At 41.6% G+C, this 18,739-nt stretch overlaps 1 protein-coding gene across 5 annotated transcripts in view; it reads left to right on the top strand.

The window, feature by feature from the left end:
* Positions 1 to 18,739, top strand: part of EPB41L5 (erythrocyte membrane protein band 4.1 like 5) — a 229,699-nt gene that overhangs the window by 33,560 nt on the left and 177,400 nt on the right. For all 5 annotated transcript variants that reach the window (XR_005056683.2, XM_037001034.2, XM_037001033.2 and 2 more), the window contains exon 3: positions 1,798 to 1,902. Coding sequence is in view for 4 of the 5 variants with exons in the window: in XM_037001034.2 (XP_036856929.1) it covers positions 1,798 to 1,902 (105 nt within the window). In the remaining variant the exon portion in view is untranslated. The remainder of the gene's footprint in view (positions 1 to 1,797; positions 1,903 to 18,739) is intronic.

Here is an 18,739-nt window from a genome sequence, read left to right as displayed (position 1 = left end):
ATTCTACAAATACATCTCGGAATTAAGGTGATGGTAGCATGTAAGCTTGGTACCAGATAAATGAATGCAGCAGAAGACTTCTGTGGCATCCTGCTATAATTTAGAAATATTCTGTGTTCCTTTTAGGGTCATTGCCATTTGCAAATTTCAGCATAATTGCTATTTTCTGTTAAAGTTTGTTGGCAGTGCTTCTTTGGGCTTACTCATTATTATAAGTGTGATTTAAAATGAAAAGTGTTCTTTGTCATTTCCAGTAATGACTGTCTTTTCCTTTGTCCATATTTCTGTTTGCATTGTGTTAATAGAACAAATATGTCCAAATTTCTAATAAGTTCATTTATTTGCCCATGTGGGTTTTAGAGTTCATGGCCTTTTGTAGAAGTCTCACATTGTTGACCATTTTTTTACCTTGTTCATTTTCTTTGGCCATACAGGATTTGCTGTTTTTGGAGTAAGCCAGCTGCTGGCTTCCACCCCCGAGAGTAACTAATGAAGGACAGATCATGAAATCTAGGAAATAAAGAGAAAAATTAGAAAGCTGTAGGGAAGGAGTGTTGGTAATGGGTGTGTGCTTTCGCATGTGTGCACATCCGTGGTGGCAGTGGCTGTGGTGTGGATTAGGAGCTGCCAATGTGGCGGTACAAGAATAACTGAGGTGGGGTGAGTAGGGTTCGGGATTTGAATTCAGGTGTTGATCTGCACTCCATTTTATGACTTAATCATAAGTATCTGCCCCCTGACCTAGGGGTGTGATGCAATGACTCAGATAGTGGGTGCAAGTGTCCTCAAGAATAAATCATGATACTGTTCAAAATTGACGATCCCGACAATGCTCTTGCTTATATGGGTTATATCTATCTGTAGTTACCAATTAAATATTTTTTAAAGTTCTCAGTTTTAGTTTCTATCTTCTGGTCAATTTAACAACAGCAATAATATACCCTTTGTATGTTAACCTAATCTTTTTAATGAAAATTAACTATCTTACTAAACAAAATAATTTAGTGAGGAGAGTACCATGTATTATGTGCTTGGGCAAAATGTCTGGTTTAATAGAGGACTTAAGTTCTCTTTTCTGTTTCTGCATTCACTCTTGCAATATGTTGTTTTGATTGAGGTACATGGGGAGAATTGTAGAACCTCATGGCTCTTTTAAAACTATCAGGAGTCCTGACACCATACTTTGAAAACTGCTTTTTCCATACAAGTTTCTTTGCTACAGCTCCCACCCCCTCCAATTTGGTGTCTTCTGCATTGATGATAGTAGTTTTTCATTGCCCCATAGCCCCTCCTGCCTTTCATTTTTGTTTTTGCTCTTTCCTACCTTATATTCTTTTCCAGTTTAAAACTGATCTTCTCTAAGTGTTCATTGATAATTCTAGTTTATCTTTCCTTTAAAATCTGTTAAGTATAGTTAGTTCAGTATGATTTGTACTTAAGTTTTCTAAATTTTCTCTTTCTAGTTACATTATAAAGCTCCATTAAAGTAGGGTGTAAAAACTGACAAGACAAAATAAGAGTTTTCTCCTTATACACAGCGGTAGGTACAAAATAGTATTTGTTAGTTGATAGGAAAAGTAACACTGTCCAGGAAAGCACATACAGATTACAAGTTCTCTTGGCCTTAAATGGTTTATTGGAAAACTATAGCATCTTACCGATTATCTGCTACATGGTAATACTTTTGATATAAAAAAAATTTTTTTAAGAGCTGTTTTATAACTTAAACCATTTTCAGTTCAGGCTTGTTGATCTTGTAAGCCACTTGTTGATTAATTTATTTTCTTACCATTTCAGAAAAAAGCCAAAGGACAAGAGCTGTTTGATCAGATTATGTACCACTTGGACCTTATTGAAAGTGACTATTTTGGACTGAGATTTATGGATTCCGCGCAAGTTGCAGTGAGTAGCTGTTTTATTGGAGGCCCCAATATGGGGGCAGAATTGGAAAATTTCCAGTGACATGCTGAGTGTTATAAGGCAACATGTTCTTAATGTGTTATTTTTTTCTGTGATTTTCTTATTGTTGTTTGAGGCTTTGACCCCTTACTTCAGAACAACCTGAAGTGCTTGTTAAAAAAAAAAAATGTATTCTGGCCCTTACCATGTTATTAGAGCATGATCTTTACAGATGAGGCTTGGAAATACATCTTTTTAATAACCAGCAAGGTGGTTGTTGGGCATACTAGAGTTTGAGAACCACTGTAATGGGAAGGATGATAGAATGGGAGTTTTATGGGTCCTTGGGGGCGAGATAAAAGATTGTAATGCAAATTAAGGTGAGAAGATCAGGATATCTCTAAGGTCCCTTCCAGATCTGTGGTTCTGTATCTATAAATAGATGCTCTTCCACATGTGCGTTTCAGATGAGAGACCAGCATATGTATGTAATAGGGTGGAAAGTTGAGGCTTTTCAAAGAACTGAATACTATCCTAGGATTTGTCTACAGGGAATCTGAAAGAAAGTAGTAGATGGTAGGATTGGAAGGTGGATTAGTAGCCATATAATCCAAACTGAATAGCAAAAGTATTAAATAATAGATGGGTGTATTCTCTAATTGAGATTAGGAATTTTTCAAGCAAGGCAAGTTTTATATGGAAATATTATGTAGGATTATTTGGAGTGGGCACAGTTTGAAGTCAGAAGGAGTCATTGCAAACACTTTGGGGATAAAAGTAATATTAAAGCCTGAAATAGGGCATTCGCAGTAGCAGGGAGAAGGAGGGAGTAGAGATAAGAATAAAAAGACATTAAGCCTTGTTTTCTGTACGTCTGTGACAGGTGTGTGTATTTGTGTGTTTAGTGACACAATAATTGTAGTGTCTAGGGCCCACACAAACAATATATATAATAGGAATTCTCTAGTTCTTTAGGACTGGGTTTTTTTTTTTTGTAGTTTTTTGGTGTGATTAATAAATTAACTGGAATACTTCTATAAAATATAAATCCACACCTTTTGGAGATGAGCTCCTTATCTGGCTTTGTAGAGCATCTTGGCTAGATTTACACTTGGCTAGATGTTAATGTTAGCTGTAATTTTTTCTTTCCTTATCTCCCCACTGTCTTGCCAGTGGGTTTCAGCCCTGGGCAAGCTCACTATGGATTCAGTGAGGCCAGGAATGAGAATGGAATGTTCTTGGGGTAAAAGGGTTTGTTACCCCATGATAGATCAAGCACTAGAATTACATCTGCAACCAGCAGTCTGCAGGTCTGTAATCCTCCTTTGTCTCTGCTTCTGCCCAGAGTACTGGGCAGAGCTCTTTATATAGTGACTCAGTCGATAATAGCTTATTGCCTGTGTATGTGGAAGCAGTAGCCTAGCAGTAGGCTAGTTACATCATCAAGTAATGTAGGGTCAGGTGAGGATCCTGGCCATAGGAACTTCAATTTTCCCCATACCCACCCCACCTGTGTTTTGAATCAAAATAAAAAATTAAGCATGAGCATTTAGCAACAGAATATTAGGTAAATTTTTGCCCATCTTTAAAATAAACACTTTACAACTCATTTGAAATGGTGACTTTTTAAGTATGCTAATTGGCATGGAATGATGTAAGGAAAGGATTACAATATGGTACAATGGAATTTTTCTATTTTTAGAAAATGTAGATTTAGCATGCACACACAGGAAAAAATTTTCCATAGTTTTCCTATTTTCCATAGTTTCAGAGTTCTGATCTCTGAATGGAGTTTTTGTATAGGAAGTGTTTCTTTAATTTTCCTTTGTTAGACTAAATCCACTAAGGCAGAGAATGAGTCTTATTAACCTCTTTTGCCCAGTGTGTAATAGGCACACAAAATATTTATTGAATTAAATTCTGGTCTGCTACTTAGTTCAATAAAGGGTTGGTTGACTCCAGTTTAATAGCATTCAGCTATTACATTGAGAATAAAGAAGTTAACTCTTGCAATCAGTGAAAAAATAATGACTTTAGAGGTAGGTAATTGATAGCTTTCTGTTTTTGAGGGGTTGTAGAGTAAATGAGGTACAAGTATGCCAATGTTAAATTCAGGTACTTTCCTTAAGTTATTTAAGTGCATTTGTCCCCTCTTGTCTGCAGTTTTGCTTTCTCCCATTTTGCTATCTGCAGTTTTTGAGGTCAACTGTGGTTGCAAATAATGCAAAAGCAGATGATCCTCCTGACATATAGTCAGAAGGTCAGTAGTAGCCTATTGCCTACATCTTTCGCCTCACTTCCCTTCATCATGTAGACCTTTATCATATCACATCATCACAAGGTGAAGGGTGAGTATAGTATAGTAAGATATTTTCAGAGAGAGCTTAATTCACATAATTATCACAATTTATTGTTAAAATTGTTCTTTTATTGTTAATCTTGCTGTTAATCTCTTACTATGCCTAATTTATAAATTAAACTTTATCATAATTATGTGTATATAGGAAAAAACAGTATTTATAGGCTTTGGATTTGTGGTTTCAGGTATCCACTGGGGGGTCTTGGAACATATCCCCCATGGATAAGAGGGAGGGAGACAACTGTAAATGTGGAAAGAAATAAACATGGCTCCATTGCTAGTTGTATTATTTGCTTTTTGCTAATATCAACAATTACTGAACTACTAGATTCCATAATGATATATTTTTTTCCTCATTTGATATACACATAGTGACTTTCTTCTGTTCATAACAAGTTTTTCGTAAAGCCAGCATTAGAATTTATAATCCCTATTTTTTTTAGTTCTAGTTTATCCCTTCCAATGCCCAGAAATCTAGGCATTAAGATTAAATTTATATAGGCTTACTTTTACTTACTTTCTGTTTTTTTCTGTGTCACTGAAATACTCCAAGCTTTGTGAGTTGAGCTGGAAGAACAATAATTGGTAGATGAAGGCTATTAAAAATGAACTCTAGATAGGACTTCAGATATTCTTAAAACCTAAGTCACTTGATTCTACAATTTAATGACATCAGTAAACATAGAGAACATTTTCAGTTATTTGTTATGTGGTCAGATTTAACCCTTGAATGGAATGAAGTTGCTACTTTACAAATAGTTTATTGGTAAGTAGATCAAGTGGACTTTTTAGCAAGGATTATCTTCTAAACTATTAACCCAATGATTTCCATACCTGTTTGTCATATATACTGTGTTGACATAACTAAAATCCAAAGTGGGGTGAGAGGCAGGGGCAGGGTAAAAATGGCCAAGGAATTATATACTACAGTTCAACTTTAAATGTATGGTATGTTTCATACAGTTTATTGGTCATTTTAAATCAGTCCAAAATATGTATTACTAAAATTATACATCCATCATGGAGGTAACCAGAACAGGCAAATTGGTGAAGCCATAGTTCACTCTTCTTCCTCTGTGTACATATAATCTGGGTTTGTTCTGTAAAGTTGTTTACTTTTGCTTACACTAGCTCATTTTATATTCACATATACATATTTAATTTTAGAATTGAAACAACCTCATATTTACAGAAAAGTTAAAAGAAAAGTCTAAGTATTTTTCTGGAACCATTTGAGAGAGAGTTGTAGATAAGGTGTTCCGTCACCCCTGAATTCCTTAAAGTGTGTTTCCTACGAACAGGCATATTCTCCTGCTTAACTCCATACAGCGATCAAAACCTGAAGTTAACTTTGTGATGTTACCTCCATCTAATCCTCAGACTTCATTAAAGTTATGCCAGTTGTCCCTAGAGTTTCTTTTTTATCCAGAGGGTCCAGTTCAGAATCACACTGTATCATCATCACTTGTCTTGTCTCTCTAGTTTTCTTTCTTGTCTTTCTAGTTGTCTTCGACCTGGATTATTATGGCTCCTCAGTTTTCCCTTGACTTTCATGACTTTTGCTCTTTGGAAGATACAGGCCGTTATTTTGTAGCCTCATGAAGTAGGTTAATCTTAGATGGCTTTGCAAGAAGATAACAGATATGGTGCTGTGTTGTTATTCTGTCCTGTCAGGTGACATTTAATTTCATTTTGTCCCATTGCTGGTGATGTTAACTTTGATCCTTTAATTGAGGTGGTATCTGCTAGGCCCCTCACATAAAGATATTTTTCTCTTTGTAACTAAGTTTTTTGTGGTCAGTTACTTTGAGACTGTTCCTCATCAAACTTTTTACTTATGAACTAACAGATTCCTGTTTTATTCAGTGGGTTATAATCTGTTAATGTAATATATTTGGATGCTCAGGTTTGGCCACTGTGAGCTGCTTCAGGATGGCTTCTATGTTCTTTTAATATGCGCCCATCTTTCTTTGGGCATTACTTTATTTTCTGGCCCAAGAAAATTTTCCATGCTCGTCATGAATTTCCGTGCTCTAGAGGAATTAACTAGTTCTCCAGTGAGCATCATGGCCAGATTTAGGGAATTTATGTTTATTTCTCTCAACCTATATGTAAATTGAACACTGGGATTTCAAAGCCATAACTTCAGTTCCAGGCCAATACCATGGAGCTTACTGTAGCTTTTTCCTGTTCTGTGTCTGTAATTACCTTCACCAGAAGCCAGACTTTACTTGTCATCAGTATTTTTCCTTAGCTTCCATGGAATCAATCTCTAGCCTCTCCCTGCACTCTGGTGCTGCTCATACTGTCTAATTACTTTTGGACTGAATTATTTGGGAAGAGGATGGGCTTATGAAACTTCTGATACTCCAATTACCTTATAAATACAGAATGACACTTAAAACACTTCTTGGGAGATAATGTTGAAGGGTCTGCCTCTCAGGAAGTGTAGTTTGGAGTAGGAGGATTAGAAGATAGAAGGCATGTGTGAGGAAAATGGTTGGTTTTCATTAAGATTACCATATAATTTTTTTGCCTAAGTTAAACCATTTTTAAAAATTGAGATATAGTTTATACATCTCAAAATTCACAAGTGGTTTTTAGTATATTCACAGAGTTGTGCAACCATCACCACTATTTCCAGAACATTGTCATTATCCTTTAAAAAAACTCTATTTGTTAGCATTTGCTCCCTGTTCCCTGCCTCCCTACATCCCCTGGCAAATGCTAATTTTTCTGTTTATATAGATTTGCCTTTTTTGAAATTTTCCTATGAATAGAATCACATAATATGTAGCCTTTTGAGTCTGGAAATGCATTTAGCATAATATTTTCATTGTTTAAATTTTAGCATATCTCTGTAGTTGGTCCTTGTGGCTGAATAATAATCCATTGTATGGATATACTACATTTTGTTTATTCATCCATTGATGAACATTTGGGCTCATTCATTTTTATTGGATAAAGTTGATATACAATGTTATGTTGGTTTCAGTTGTACAATACAGTGACTTGATAATTATATACATTACTAGATGTTTGCCACAATAGTATAGTTACCCCTGTTACCATACCAAGATATTAAAATATTAGTGGTTATATTCTCTATGTTATATTTCTATTCCTATGGCTAATTTATTTTACAATTTGCAGTTTGTGTCTCTACTCCCTTCACCTATTTTACCCCTCCCTGTCGCCCCTTCCCTGTGGTAACCAAGTCTGTTATCAGTATTTATAGGTCTATTTCTTTTTTGTTTGTTCACTTATTTTGTTTTTTAGATTGCACATATAAGTGAAATTGTGTGGTATTTGTCTTTCTCTGCCTGGCTTATTTCACTTAGTATGATATCTTCTAGGTCCATCCATGCTGTTGCAATGGCAAGAATTCCTTCTTTTTTATGTATGAGTAAAATTACGTTGTATATGTAGCATATATTCTTCATCCATTCATCTATCAGTGGGCACCTGCGTTGCTTCTGTGTTTTTGCTATTGTATGTGATGCTGCAGTGAACATAGGTGTGCAGGGTTCATTCATTTTTGGCTTTTATGAATAATGCTTCAGGGAACATTGTGTACAGGCTTTTGCATGAACATAATTTTCAGTTCTCTTGGGTGTGTTTGGTATAATGAGTCGTAAGAAATACGTATTTGGTCATTCGGATGACCATTCATCCACAGTTACTGAAAACATGGCAGAGACTTAAAGGTGAAATAGGTGTTTGTCATGTAAATTAGAGACTTTTGTACCCCCATCCAAGGCAGGAACTGGAGGTTGAATCAACCAGTGCTAATGATTTAGTTGATTATGACTATGCAGTGAAGCCCTCACAAAACCTCCTGAAAAGAGCTTATTGCTGTTTGCTCTGTTCAATCCTGCTTCTGAGTTGGGTACAGCTTCTATGCTTGGGGAACCAGAATGCCTCCACATGCCACTGAGCCAGTCCCCAAGCTCAAGGACAGAAGCTCCTTTATTTGGGACCTTGCCCTTTGTATCTCTTCATGTGGCTCTTAACTTCTATCCTTATTAAAGTGGTAAACATAAGTGTTCTCCTGAGTTCTGTGAGCTGCTGTAGCAAATTAAATGGGCATGAGGGGAGGTTGTTGGAACTTTGTTGCTTGGGAGGAGGGGATTCCCTGCTCTGGGCAAGTACACTATGAATTTACTGGGACCTAATAAAGACAACAGAAAGGTGGGGGTTAAAAAGTGCCTATATATACCAAATTTATTCTCATGGTGGTCACCCAGCCATGTACAAGCAGCAAAGACAGCTCAGTCTGTGCTGGCTCCAGCGCTGCTCCCTCCTGCTCCCCAGCACTATGCTCTCTTCTCCCTTCCTAGCACCAGGACTCCACAGCTGCTCTTTCCTGCTTCCTCTCTCTTCTGCCCCCTAAGCTGTCCACTCCCACTGCTCTCTCAGCTCTCTCCTCCTTCTGGAGGAACTCTGTAGGCCAGTCTCTATCAGCTGTAAACATCCTGCTGCCAGTGGGTATGCAGGTAGGCTCTTTTATGTATACAATGGGCGATGTGAGAATCCTGGCCATAAAATTTCCATATCTCTAATCTATAGCTGGTAGGCCAGAAGCACAGGTTAACTGCCTGGGGCTTGTGACCTGTGTCTTCAGTGGGGGGTGGAAGGCAACCTTATAGAACAGAGCCCTTAACCTGGGGAGTCTGGTGTTGTTTCTGGGCAGATAGCATCAGAATTGAATTGAGTTCTCCAACACCCTGCTTGTGTTCAAGAATTGCTTGGTATTATGTGTGGGAAAACCCCTTCCCCCATACTTACAGACACTAGAATTGGATCCAGGAACTCTAGTGGTTATAGTACTGCTTTGTATAATACTATTATTGTTATGTATATATGTAGGAAAAGAACACATAGCAGTATGTATCTAGATGTGGTATTTCTGGGTCATAAGTTAACTCTAACTTTTTGAGGAACTGTGTTTCCTATAGTGACTGTCCCATTCCACATTCCTACCAGCAGTGTATGAGGGTTTCAATTTCTCCATACCCTCTCCACCACAATGTATTTCCTGCTGCCGTGGGCAGGGCTTCCCTCAGGATAGCCTAGGGCACTGCAGGGTGTCGCAGATGCACCAGGTGTGTTCTCCTGCTTTGTGCCTTCCGGACTTTGCTCCAGCCTCCTCTGTCTGTGTCAGGCAGCTGTGCGCTGGCAGCAGCCTCTGTGTCTGTCCTGGGTAGCTGCACTCCGGGAGAAGAATCTGTGTGGTTGCTGTGGGCGGGGATGTTCTCCGGCTGCTCCACAGCTGTGGTGGGTCAGCTGGTTTGTTTGCAGCGCCCCCGGCGGTTTGGGGGGGGTAGTAAATGGCAGGCTATTTATCACCATGAGGGGCTTCGGAGCTGCATTACCCCCCAGGGGGTTAGGGCGCCTGCAGTTCCTTAAGATTCCCAGCTTGCTGGGCTGAGTGTGCCAGGACGATTTTGTCCAGCTGCTAAGGCCTTGCCCCTTTAAGACTTTTAAAAAGCGCCTGCTTTTCTTTTGTCCCAGGGGAGCCAGCTGGGATTTTACTTTTCCGTTTCCCTAATATCCAGTACACTATGCAGTGTGTGTCTGTGCTCCTGGTGCAGATTACTAGGGCTGGTTATTTAGTAGTCCTGTGCTTCCACTCCCTCCCCTCTCTGATTCTTTTCCTCCCACTAGTGAGCTGGGGTTGGGGGAGTGCTCAGGTCCTGCTGGGTCATAGCTTTGTATCTTAACCCTTTTCGTGAGATGCTGAGTTCTCCCAGGTGTAGATGTAGCCTGGCTGTTGTACTGTATCTTCTGGTCTCTCTTTTAGGAATAGTTGTATTTGTTGTATTTTCAAAAATATATATGGTTTTGGGAGGAGATTTCCGCCGCCCTACTCACGCCACCATCTTGAGCCCCCCATATATAACATTCTTGAAAAGGCAATATTACAGAGATAGAGATCAAATTAATGGTTGCTAAGGTTTGAGGATATTGGAGGTAGTGGGTGGGTGTGACTATAAAGGAGTAATATGAGAGAGCTCTTTGTGATAATGGAATATTTATCTTGATTGTGGTGTTGGTCACAGGAATCTAAAGTTATGATAATATATATACACATTGTACCAATGTCAGTTTTCTGATTTTAATATTGTAGTATAGTTATGTAATATGTACATATTGGGAGAAGGGTTCACAGGACCTGTTGCTGTTATCATTGGAACTTCCCCTGAATATTTCATAATAAATTTTTGTTTTTAATAAGAAAAATGCAGTGTGGGCCAAAAAATATTTCTCAGGCCAGGATTTAACTTTCTGATCTATATGTTTGTGACCTCTACTTGGTGAAGTTTTTCAAACTTCATATTTAGAGCTAGAATTTTAAATGATCCAATGAAATTTTTGAAGAATGAATTACACTAGGTTGTAGAGACTTGTGTCATGTTTCACAAAAGGCAACATAGTTGGTATTTCCCCTAATTCTTGGAAAAGAACGGAATAGAACTTTTAACAACTCAGTAGTAATTACATTTCTTAAATTGATTTGATAGCTTGTATTGTTCTATGTATATTTTTTAAACTTCCATTGTTCTCAATGTGAAAATCGTAAATAAAATATCAGCATACTATATTCAGCAGCCTATTAAAAATATAAATAATACATTATAATCAGGTGGAGTTTATTATCAAAAATGGAGGATGATTCAGTATCAGTTCATATATTTCATCATATGTTGAGTATCGTGGCATCGCTTCCTTTGCTGTAAGGGGATTGTCTTGCTCAGCTGGTACCAGACTTGGCCATGTGACTTCTTTTAGCAACAGAATGTGAGTTAGTATGATGTGTGCCAATTCTAACAGTTTAACCCTTAATTATGCTGTTACTGCCTTATCATATACTTGGTGAAACTATATTCCAAAAAGACTGGAATTGAAATCTTTATCCACAGAAGAAATTAAATGAGTGATTAGTTGAAGTTTATGACATTTAGTTTAAGGACAGCACTGAATGGAAATGGAAGTGAAGGTGCTAGGTCCAAAGTGGGTGGCTGGAAAACACTTCTCAAGTGGAATACTGGGTAAAATGTTTTACAGGTACACACCCGAAGGCTACAGTAGTGGATCCCCTCAATAGCTAATCCAAAATCATTGAGCTAAGAGAAAAGGTAGTTCTTGTTCAAATTTTATAATTCAGTTGTTTGAGGTACGTAGGCATAATGTGATGAGATGTCAGTTTGGTTTGCTGACCCTCACTCATCTGAGGTTGTGCAGATAATAACTGTAGTCTAGAATTCTTATATGGCCAGTTAAATCCCTTCTTTCTACCTCCAGAACACCTTGGATAAACCTACTGAACTTTGGCCTATGTATGTATATTTATATTGTATATATGTGGGTTATGCATGTGCTCTGTCTCTGGAGAGTGAATACATAACCTAAATCACCTACCTGCACTGCCTCTGTGAATTTAGCCTTAAAGAATCCTCAGAGATGATGTTAGTAATACACAGAAAGGGACAGTGGCAAGTATATTTTAATGGCTCATCCAGTCCTTTATTTGGAATGTCTTATAACACTTGTGTCAAAAAGGTAATCACCCAGGATTAATTTATAATGGAATCTAAACTAAATTGAAGTGTTTTCAGTTAGATTACATCATTGCTATGTATTGGTCCTGTTTTCATAGCATATATTTTTAACATTTTGTTGTTTACAATGTTAAAATTTGCTTTAAATTAATCCTTTAACTCAGAGGATAAGCCTTTCTTCTCACAAGAGAAATCTTTTTTGCAGAGGCAATTGTTTTGAAAGATAGTTAACATTTCTCTGCCTTAAGCTCTGCTTCTTGAGCGAAAGTAGTGGTGTGTTTCTTCAGTAGAGCCATGTAGGTAATTAGAAGTCAGAAATCATTCATTGGAAGAGCTGTGTACAGATTACTCGGCTTTTGGGTCTAAGATGAAGATGTGTTTATGCTAGAGTTTTGGAAGTTCCCTAGGTGATTGGTTTAGTTATATCTTGTTTGTATTTGTGATTATATATTATTTATATTTTAAGGCACACAAGTAAATACTTGTTCTTTCATTCCTAGCTCAGTAGGATGGAAAGAAATGTGTCTTTCCACATCCTTTGATATCTAAGTTTATCAATCAAACTTTAAATGTAGGAAATTAGAAAGGAGCTTGTTTCCTTTTTAAAGTACCATTGAGAAGGTGAACCATGTTAGTTTCACACTAAGCATTCAAGAATCTGTATCTGCATGCTCTCATCTTTATCTTCTAAAGTAATTTAAGCTCAACTCCTAAAGACCCTGATTCAAGGAAAATACTATCAGTGCCTGTCTCTGAGCTCTGTATTTTCCAGTCCCTGGGCTTGGAATGTGGAGGAGTTGAAAGAAAACAGACTTGAGAATATGCAAACATGAACTCAGACCTTTCCTAGAGGAATGTCACCAACAACTCCCCAAGCTCCTCAGTTTCACTTTAAAATGTGCTTGATGCTTTATCTGAGTTTTGGGTCATCTTAAGTGAGCATAGATATTAAAGCTGTTATTACACACAGGTAGAAAAGAGACTAAAATGCCTACTTAGAAGAAAACTCTGATCCTTTATCCTTATTGGGATGATTTTATGTTTAATATGCTTAGAATAGTAGTGTAAAAGTTGGAGATTAAAGGTGTATGTATGAGACTAGCCCTAGATATTCTTTAACAGAAAGAAATTTAACTTAAAACTATCTAAGCAAGACTATAGGTTATTTTTGAAATAGTGAATGGTCTTTCTTAGTGCTTCCTTCTTCATATTTCTCAAAGTTTATAAAAATTTATATTTAGCCTGTTGATTTTCCATTCATTGTTAATGTTCTTTACTCCTTACCAACATATACACATACACACACAGATTGATTATTTTCCTTCTCTGTTTGAAGAAACGTTGGAAGGAATCAGAAGCCAGTAACATCTGGGAGGGGGTGCATGTAGTGGTCAAAACTGGTACATGGTGGGGTGGCCTATTGCAGGGTTTGGAGGGGTTGGTTGACTATATACCTTTTAATTTTACAAAAGAACTAAACCATATAAATATGTAAAAATTAAAATAAGGGGAGTCTGTGATTACTGTTTTAAGTAATATGTGCTCATTGTAGAATAAGCAGAAAATACAGGAAAGCACAAAGAAGAAAAACTATCTCTAGGAATCTCTGAAGGGTCCCCACCAGTAAGATGGCAAACTTCCGGCTTCTTTTCGGGGTCCTCGGTTCCCGCCGGCGCCACCTGAAGCCCAATCACCTCTCGCCCCCCTCCCAATCCCAGCACCTAGCCAACAACCACCAGCCCCGTAGAAGTAACACCACAATCACCCTATGCCCCTTCCTGTATAACCCAGCACCTTTCCCTAATAAAGCGAACTCTCCGGTGAACTGCTGCTATGTGTCGCTCCTTTCCTTTCATTGGTGCCGAAACCCGGGAGACGGGACACCCCAGCTGGGCCCCGTCTTCCCCCCGACACCAGCAGCAGCTTGCCCTCGTCCTCTTTTTCTGGCGCTGGCTCATCACACTCACCACTCCTCTGTGGCCTTTAGGTAAGTTTTCCCCCCGGAGTGGGCCACTCTTCCCCGAGCTATCGCAGTGCCATTGACCGTGATCGTCCAGCAAGGCCCTGACGCTCGGGGATGAGGAGGGAACGCTCCCCGCCTCAGGCTTTCACGGCTGCGGCGGACCCTCAGGCCCCTCCTCCAACAGCCATAAATCCCTGCCTCAAGCCTTTACGGCTGTGGTGGATGCTCAGGCCCCTCCTCCGACAGTCATAAACGCATTCACCGTCCCTTCCATCAGTGCTGAAAGTTTTTAAGCAAAATTTCCCCAGGGTGGGCCACTCTTCCCCGAGCTATCGCAGTGCCATTGACCGTGATCGTCCGGCAAGGCCCTGACGCTCGGGGATGAGGAGGGAACGCTCCCCGCCTCAGGCCTTCACGGCTGCGGGGGACACTCAGGCCCCTCCTCCAACAGCCATAAATCCCCGCCTAAGGCCTTCATGGCTGCGGCGGACGCTCAGGCCCCTCCTCCGACATTCATAAATCCCCGCCTCAAGCCTTTACGGCTGCGGCCGACTCTCAGGCACCCCCCTCCAACAGCCATAAACGAGGTGACTCCTTTGTGGATGAGAACGCTCCCTTTTCCCCCCCTCCTCCTTCTGCTCTGTCCGCCGAAAACGCCTAGCGCTAGGTACCTCGTGACTCCGGCACTCTGCCTTCTTAGGGAAGTCTGGGTGACAACCCACACTTCCCAAGAAATTCCGACTCGTATACGAGTTTCCGCAGACCACCAAGGATCATCGGGGACGCCCTTTGTCTCCTTGTGGTCTGCTTCCAGTCCGAGGATCTCCGTTCGTCTTCCCCTGTTTGTCTCCTTCTCTGTCCTTTAGCCATGGGAGCCTCCTCATCCCTCCCTGAAAGTTCACCTCTTGAATGCCTGCTTAAGCATCTGGCTACCCTCTCCCTGACGCCTGATATAAAAGCAAAACTTCTCCGTAAATATTGCTCCCAAGATTGGCTGACATACCCCCCTAGACAATAACAAGCAATGGACCGCAGGGGGAACTCTTGATCCTAACATCACTCGCGATCTTTTTAACTACTGCCAGCGCCTGAAAAAATGGAAGGAGATTCCCTATATGGAAGCTTTCTGCCTCCTCCTCTCCCCGCCCCCTCCCAAGTTCTCCTAGCCTGCAAGCCGCCAGCCCCGCAGAAGCCTCCTGTTCACTCCCTTCCCCTTCTTCTCCTACAACAGCCCTTCTCCCTTCCTCCCCAACCATCTCCTCCCCCTTCTCACCTCCTCCACCTTCATTCCCTGCAGATTAAGCCTGAGCCTTTCAGCCCCCCTTTAACTAGGTCCCAGGGGCCTCCTCCGTCTTTGCCCTCATCACCTGTTTCTCCCCTGTTAGGGACCGCCTTTGTCTTCTCACATGTTTGTAGAGAGAATGGGAAAGCACCTCCCCCCATGTCTGAACGCAGCATGGGAAAGCACAAGCTAGAGAACAACCGGTGCAGTTCTTAGAAGTTATCTGTCCACAAAAACATATCTTGCCAAGACTCCTCACTCTGAAAATAGGGAGACCTTGAAGATGTGTAGAAACACCGCCCCTGCTTCTAGCTATGCCCTTCCCCCACTTGCCAATGTGGCAGGAATAGAAAACAACGCATTCCATAAGCAATTAACTGGAGCCCTGCTGTAGCTCAGTAGAGCATGGGACTCTTAACCTCAGAGTCATGAGTTCAAGCCCAACTAAAGCAGCAGAGGCAAGCAGCTGGGCTGCTAGCTGGCGACATGTGGGTCCGATTCTATCTGTCTTTATTTTCTTTGCCCCCCTTCTGCACTTCAGGACCTGCTCGACTAGGCACGGCTAGACCGCGTCACTCCCCCACAGACTGAGCCAGAACCCTTCAGTCCCCCTCAGACTCAGTCCCGAGAGCCTCCCAAAATTATCGCCCCCCTCGGGAGGTAGCAGGATCCGAAGGCATCGTGCGTGTTCACGTCCCTTTCTCCTTAAGAGATTTAGCCTAACTAGAGAAATGCCTAAGTTCCTTTTCCACTGATCCCATGACATACATCAGGGAGTTTCAATAGACCCTCCAGTCTTACAGCCTCACACATCATGACATTTTCATGCTGCTGGCCAATACTCTCCTCCCTGAAGAGCGCAGATGAGTTTAGGACTTCGCCAAAATGCAGGCTACTGAAACCCACAGGACTGACCCCACCTATCCCCCTAGCCCCACTGCTGTCCCCGAACAAGACCCACACTGAAATTATAACACCGCCATGAGTCTCCGCTCTCGAGATATTTTTGCCTCCTGCTTAATAGCAGGTCTGAAAAAGGGCAGCTTGTAAAGTAGTCAATTTTCAAAAGCTCCAAGACATAATTCAAAAGAGAGATGAAATCCCCTCAGAGTTCTTAGACAGACTCACTCAAGCCCTATTACAGTATACCAGCCTGGACCCAGAAACACCTGAAGGAAGACATGTCCTTATGACATACTTCCTAGCTCAAGGCTACCCCGACATTAAAGCTAAACTCAAAAAGTTAGAACAGGGCCCCGCTACCCCACAGACTGAGATCCTAACAGTGGCCTTTAAAGTCTTCCATAAGCGGGAGGAGGAGAAAGAATGCCGTAAACAAAAGGCTGATCAGGCCAATTTCCAGATGTTGGCCCAGCTGATAAAACCACAACCTGGGCGCCCCTCTACAAACAAGCCCCCCCAAGAGCTTGTTTCAAGTGCAGAAAAGAGGGACATTGGTCAAGAGTGTGCCCCTCCCCCAGATCTCCTACCACCCCATGCCCCAGATGCCACAAAAAGGGCCACTGGGGGTCTGATTGCCCAACCACCCGAAGGGGAGGCTGGACGAACAACCCCCATCCTAAGCCCGCCGTAGTGGGGCTGGCAGAAGAAGATTGACGGGTCCCGGGGGCTTCTCGCCCGACCATTTCCATCACCAAACAGGAGCCCAGGGTTACTTTAACAGTAGACGGTCACCCCATCTCCTTCCTCCTAGATACAGGAGGCACCTTCTCAGTCTTGTGAGAATACCGGGGCCCTACCACGCCAGCCATTACTCCTATAGTCAGAGTAGGAGGTAAACAGATTTTCCCATTAAACCCCCCACCCACCCTTTTATGCACAATCCAAGACAATCCCATACCTTTCTCCCACTCCTTCCTGGTTATGCCCCAGTGTCCCATCCCTTTACTAGGACGAGACATCCTTTCCCTCCTCCACGTTTCCATAACTATATCCACTCCCACAGCCCCCAGTACTCCCTTTCTGATGGCCCTCATAGCCGACGACCCCCCTCTACCCAATGAAAGCTCCGGTTCTGCCCTCATACACCCTGTAAATCCCAAAGTTTGGGACATTACAAGCCCCTCCGTGGCCCTATGTCCCCCTGCCTCTATCAAATTATGTGACCCCTCTCAGTATATCTGTCAGGCCCAATACCCCCTAACCACTTCAGCCCTCATAGGCCTCCAACCCATCATTCAAGCAGACCCACTCACTCCCCATTTAATACCCCCATATTAGCTGTTAAAAAAACCAACGGATCTTTCCGCCTTGTCCAAGACCTTCGCCTCATCAACATAGCCATTGTCCCTATCCATCCCTTAGTTCCAAATCCATACAGCCTCAGCATCCCACTTCTCAGTCCTAGATCTCAAGGACCCATTTTTCTATCCCTCTAGACCCCTGCTCCCAAGATTTTTTCATCTTCACCTGGACGGACCCATACACAAGACATTCTGAACAACTCACCTGGACAGTTTTGCCACAAAGCTTCCGAGATAGTCCCCATATTTTTAGACAGGTCCTAGCTCAAGACCTCAAACAGTTTCATCATGATCACTCCAAGTCCACCTTATTATAATACATGGACAATCTTCTACTCTGCAGTCTCTCGTGAGAACAGTCTCAACTTGACACTGCCTCCCTACTTAACCTTCTAGCGTCCAGAAGTTACCGAGTATCCCCCGTCAAAGCTCAAATCTCTTCCCCTCCTGTCACTTACCTCAGATACCTTCTATCTCAACAAAGAAAGTCCATTACCTTAGACAGAAAATGGCTCCTCTCTGACCTGCCCATTCCCAAAACCAAGACAGAAATCCTTTCCTTTCTAAGCCTGGCTAGATATTTTAGACCGTAAATCCCTAACTTCTCCCTGCTCCCTGTTGGCAAAACCTCTATACGGCCTCAGCAAGAGCTCCCCCCTAAAAAACCATTATCCTCCTCACCCCGACACTCCTTCATTAAGCTCCGTCAAGCCCTTGTAGAAGCCCCAGCTCTCCATCTTCCTGATTTGTCGAAGCCCTTCTCATTATACATTCATGAGAGGTCCAGTCAAGCTCTAGGAGTCCTAGGCCAATATTATGGCCCATCCTTTGCCCCAGTAGCTTATCTCTCCAAGCAATTAGACCCCACAGTTCCGGGATGGGCCCCCTGCCTACGGGCATTAGCTGCTGGGCAGCTCTTGCAGAAGGCAGCTCATAAACTGACATTCAGGGCGCCCCTTACCATTCTGTCCCCACATCACCTAAAAGATCTCTTAACCTACAAAAGTTTATAAACTCTCCCTCCCTCCAGACTCCTGACCTTACTGTCCTCTTTCCTCCAAAATCCCATTCACCCCCTTTGCCATTCATACCCAAATCATGAGTTTTTCCTCCTTTACTGCTCTCTCGCTTTTTTTCCTCATTCCTATTGTCTTCCCCACCACCCCAGCCTCCTTTGTATGGCGATTCAAAGTCAGACAGACTTACACACAGCATCAAACACAAGTTACTGCCCTCATTGCCACACCAGACTGCCCTCTGAAAAGCTGCTCTGAGCCTTTATACCTCCACTTTCCTCCCTCCACTGTAGTGTTCACTAGCAGCTACCCTTATTCTCCCTACCTCTGCTTCCTCTATGACCAAAAACAAGCCTATTGCAGGCGATGGCTAGACACCTACAGGAGATGTCCC

The sequence above is a fragment of the Manis javanica genome, chromosome 7 (assembly GCF_040802235.1).
Source record: "Manis javanica isolate MJ-LG chromosome 7, MJ_LKY, whole genome shotgun sequence".
NCBI lineage: Eukaryota > Metazoa > Chordata > Mammalia > Pholidota > Manidae > Manis > Manis javanica.
Note: the sequence above shows the minus strand (reverse complement) of the source record. Positions and strands in the feature narration are given on the sequence as shown.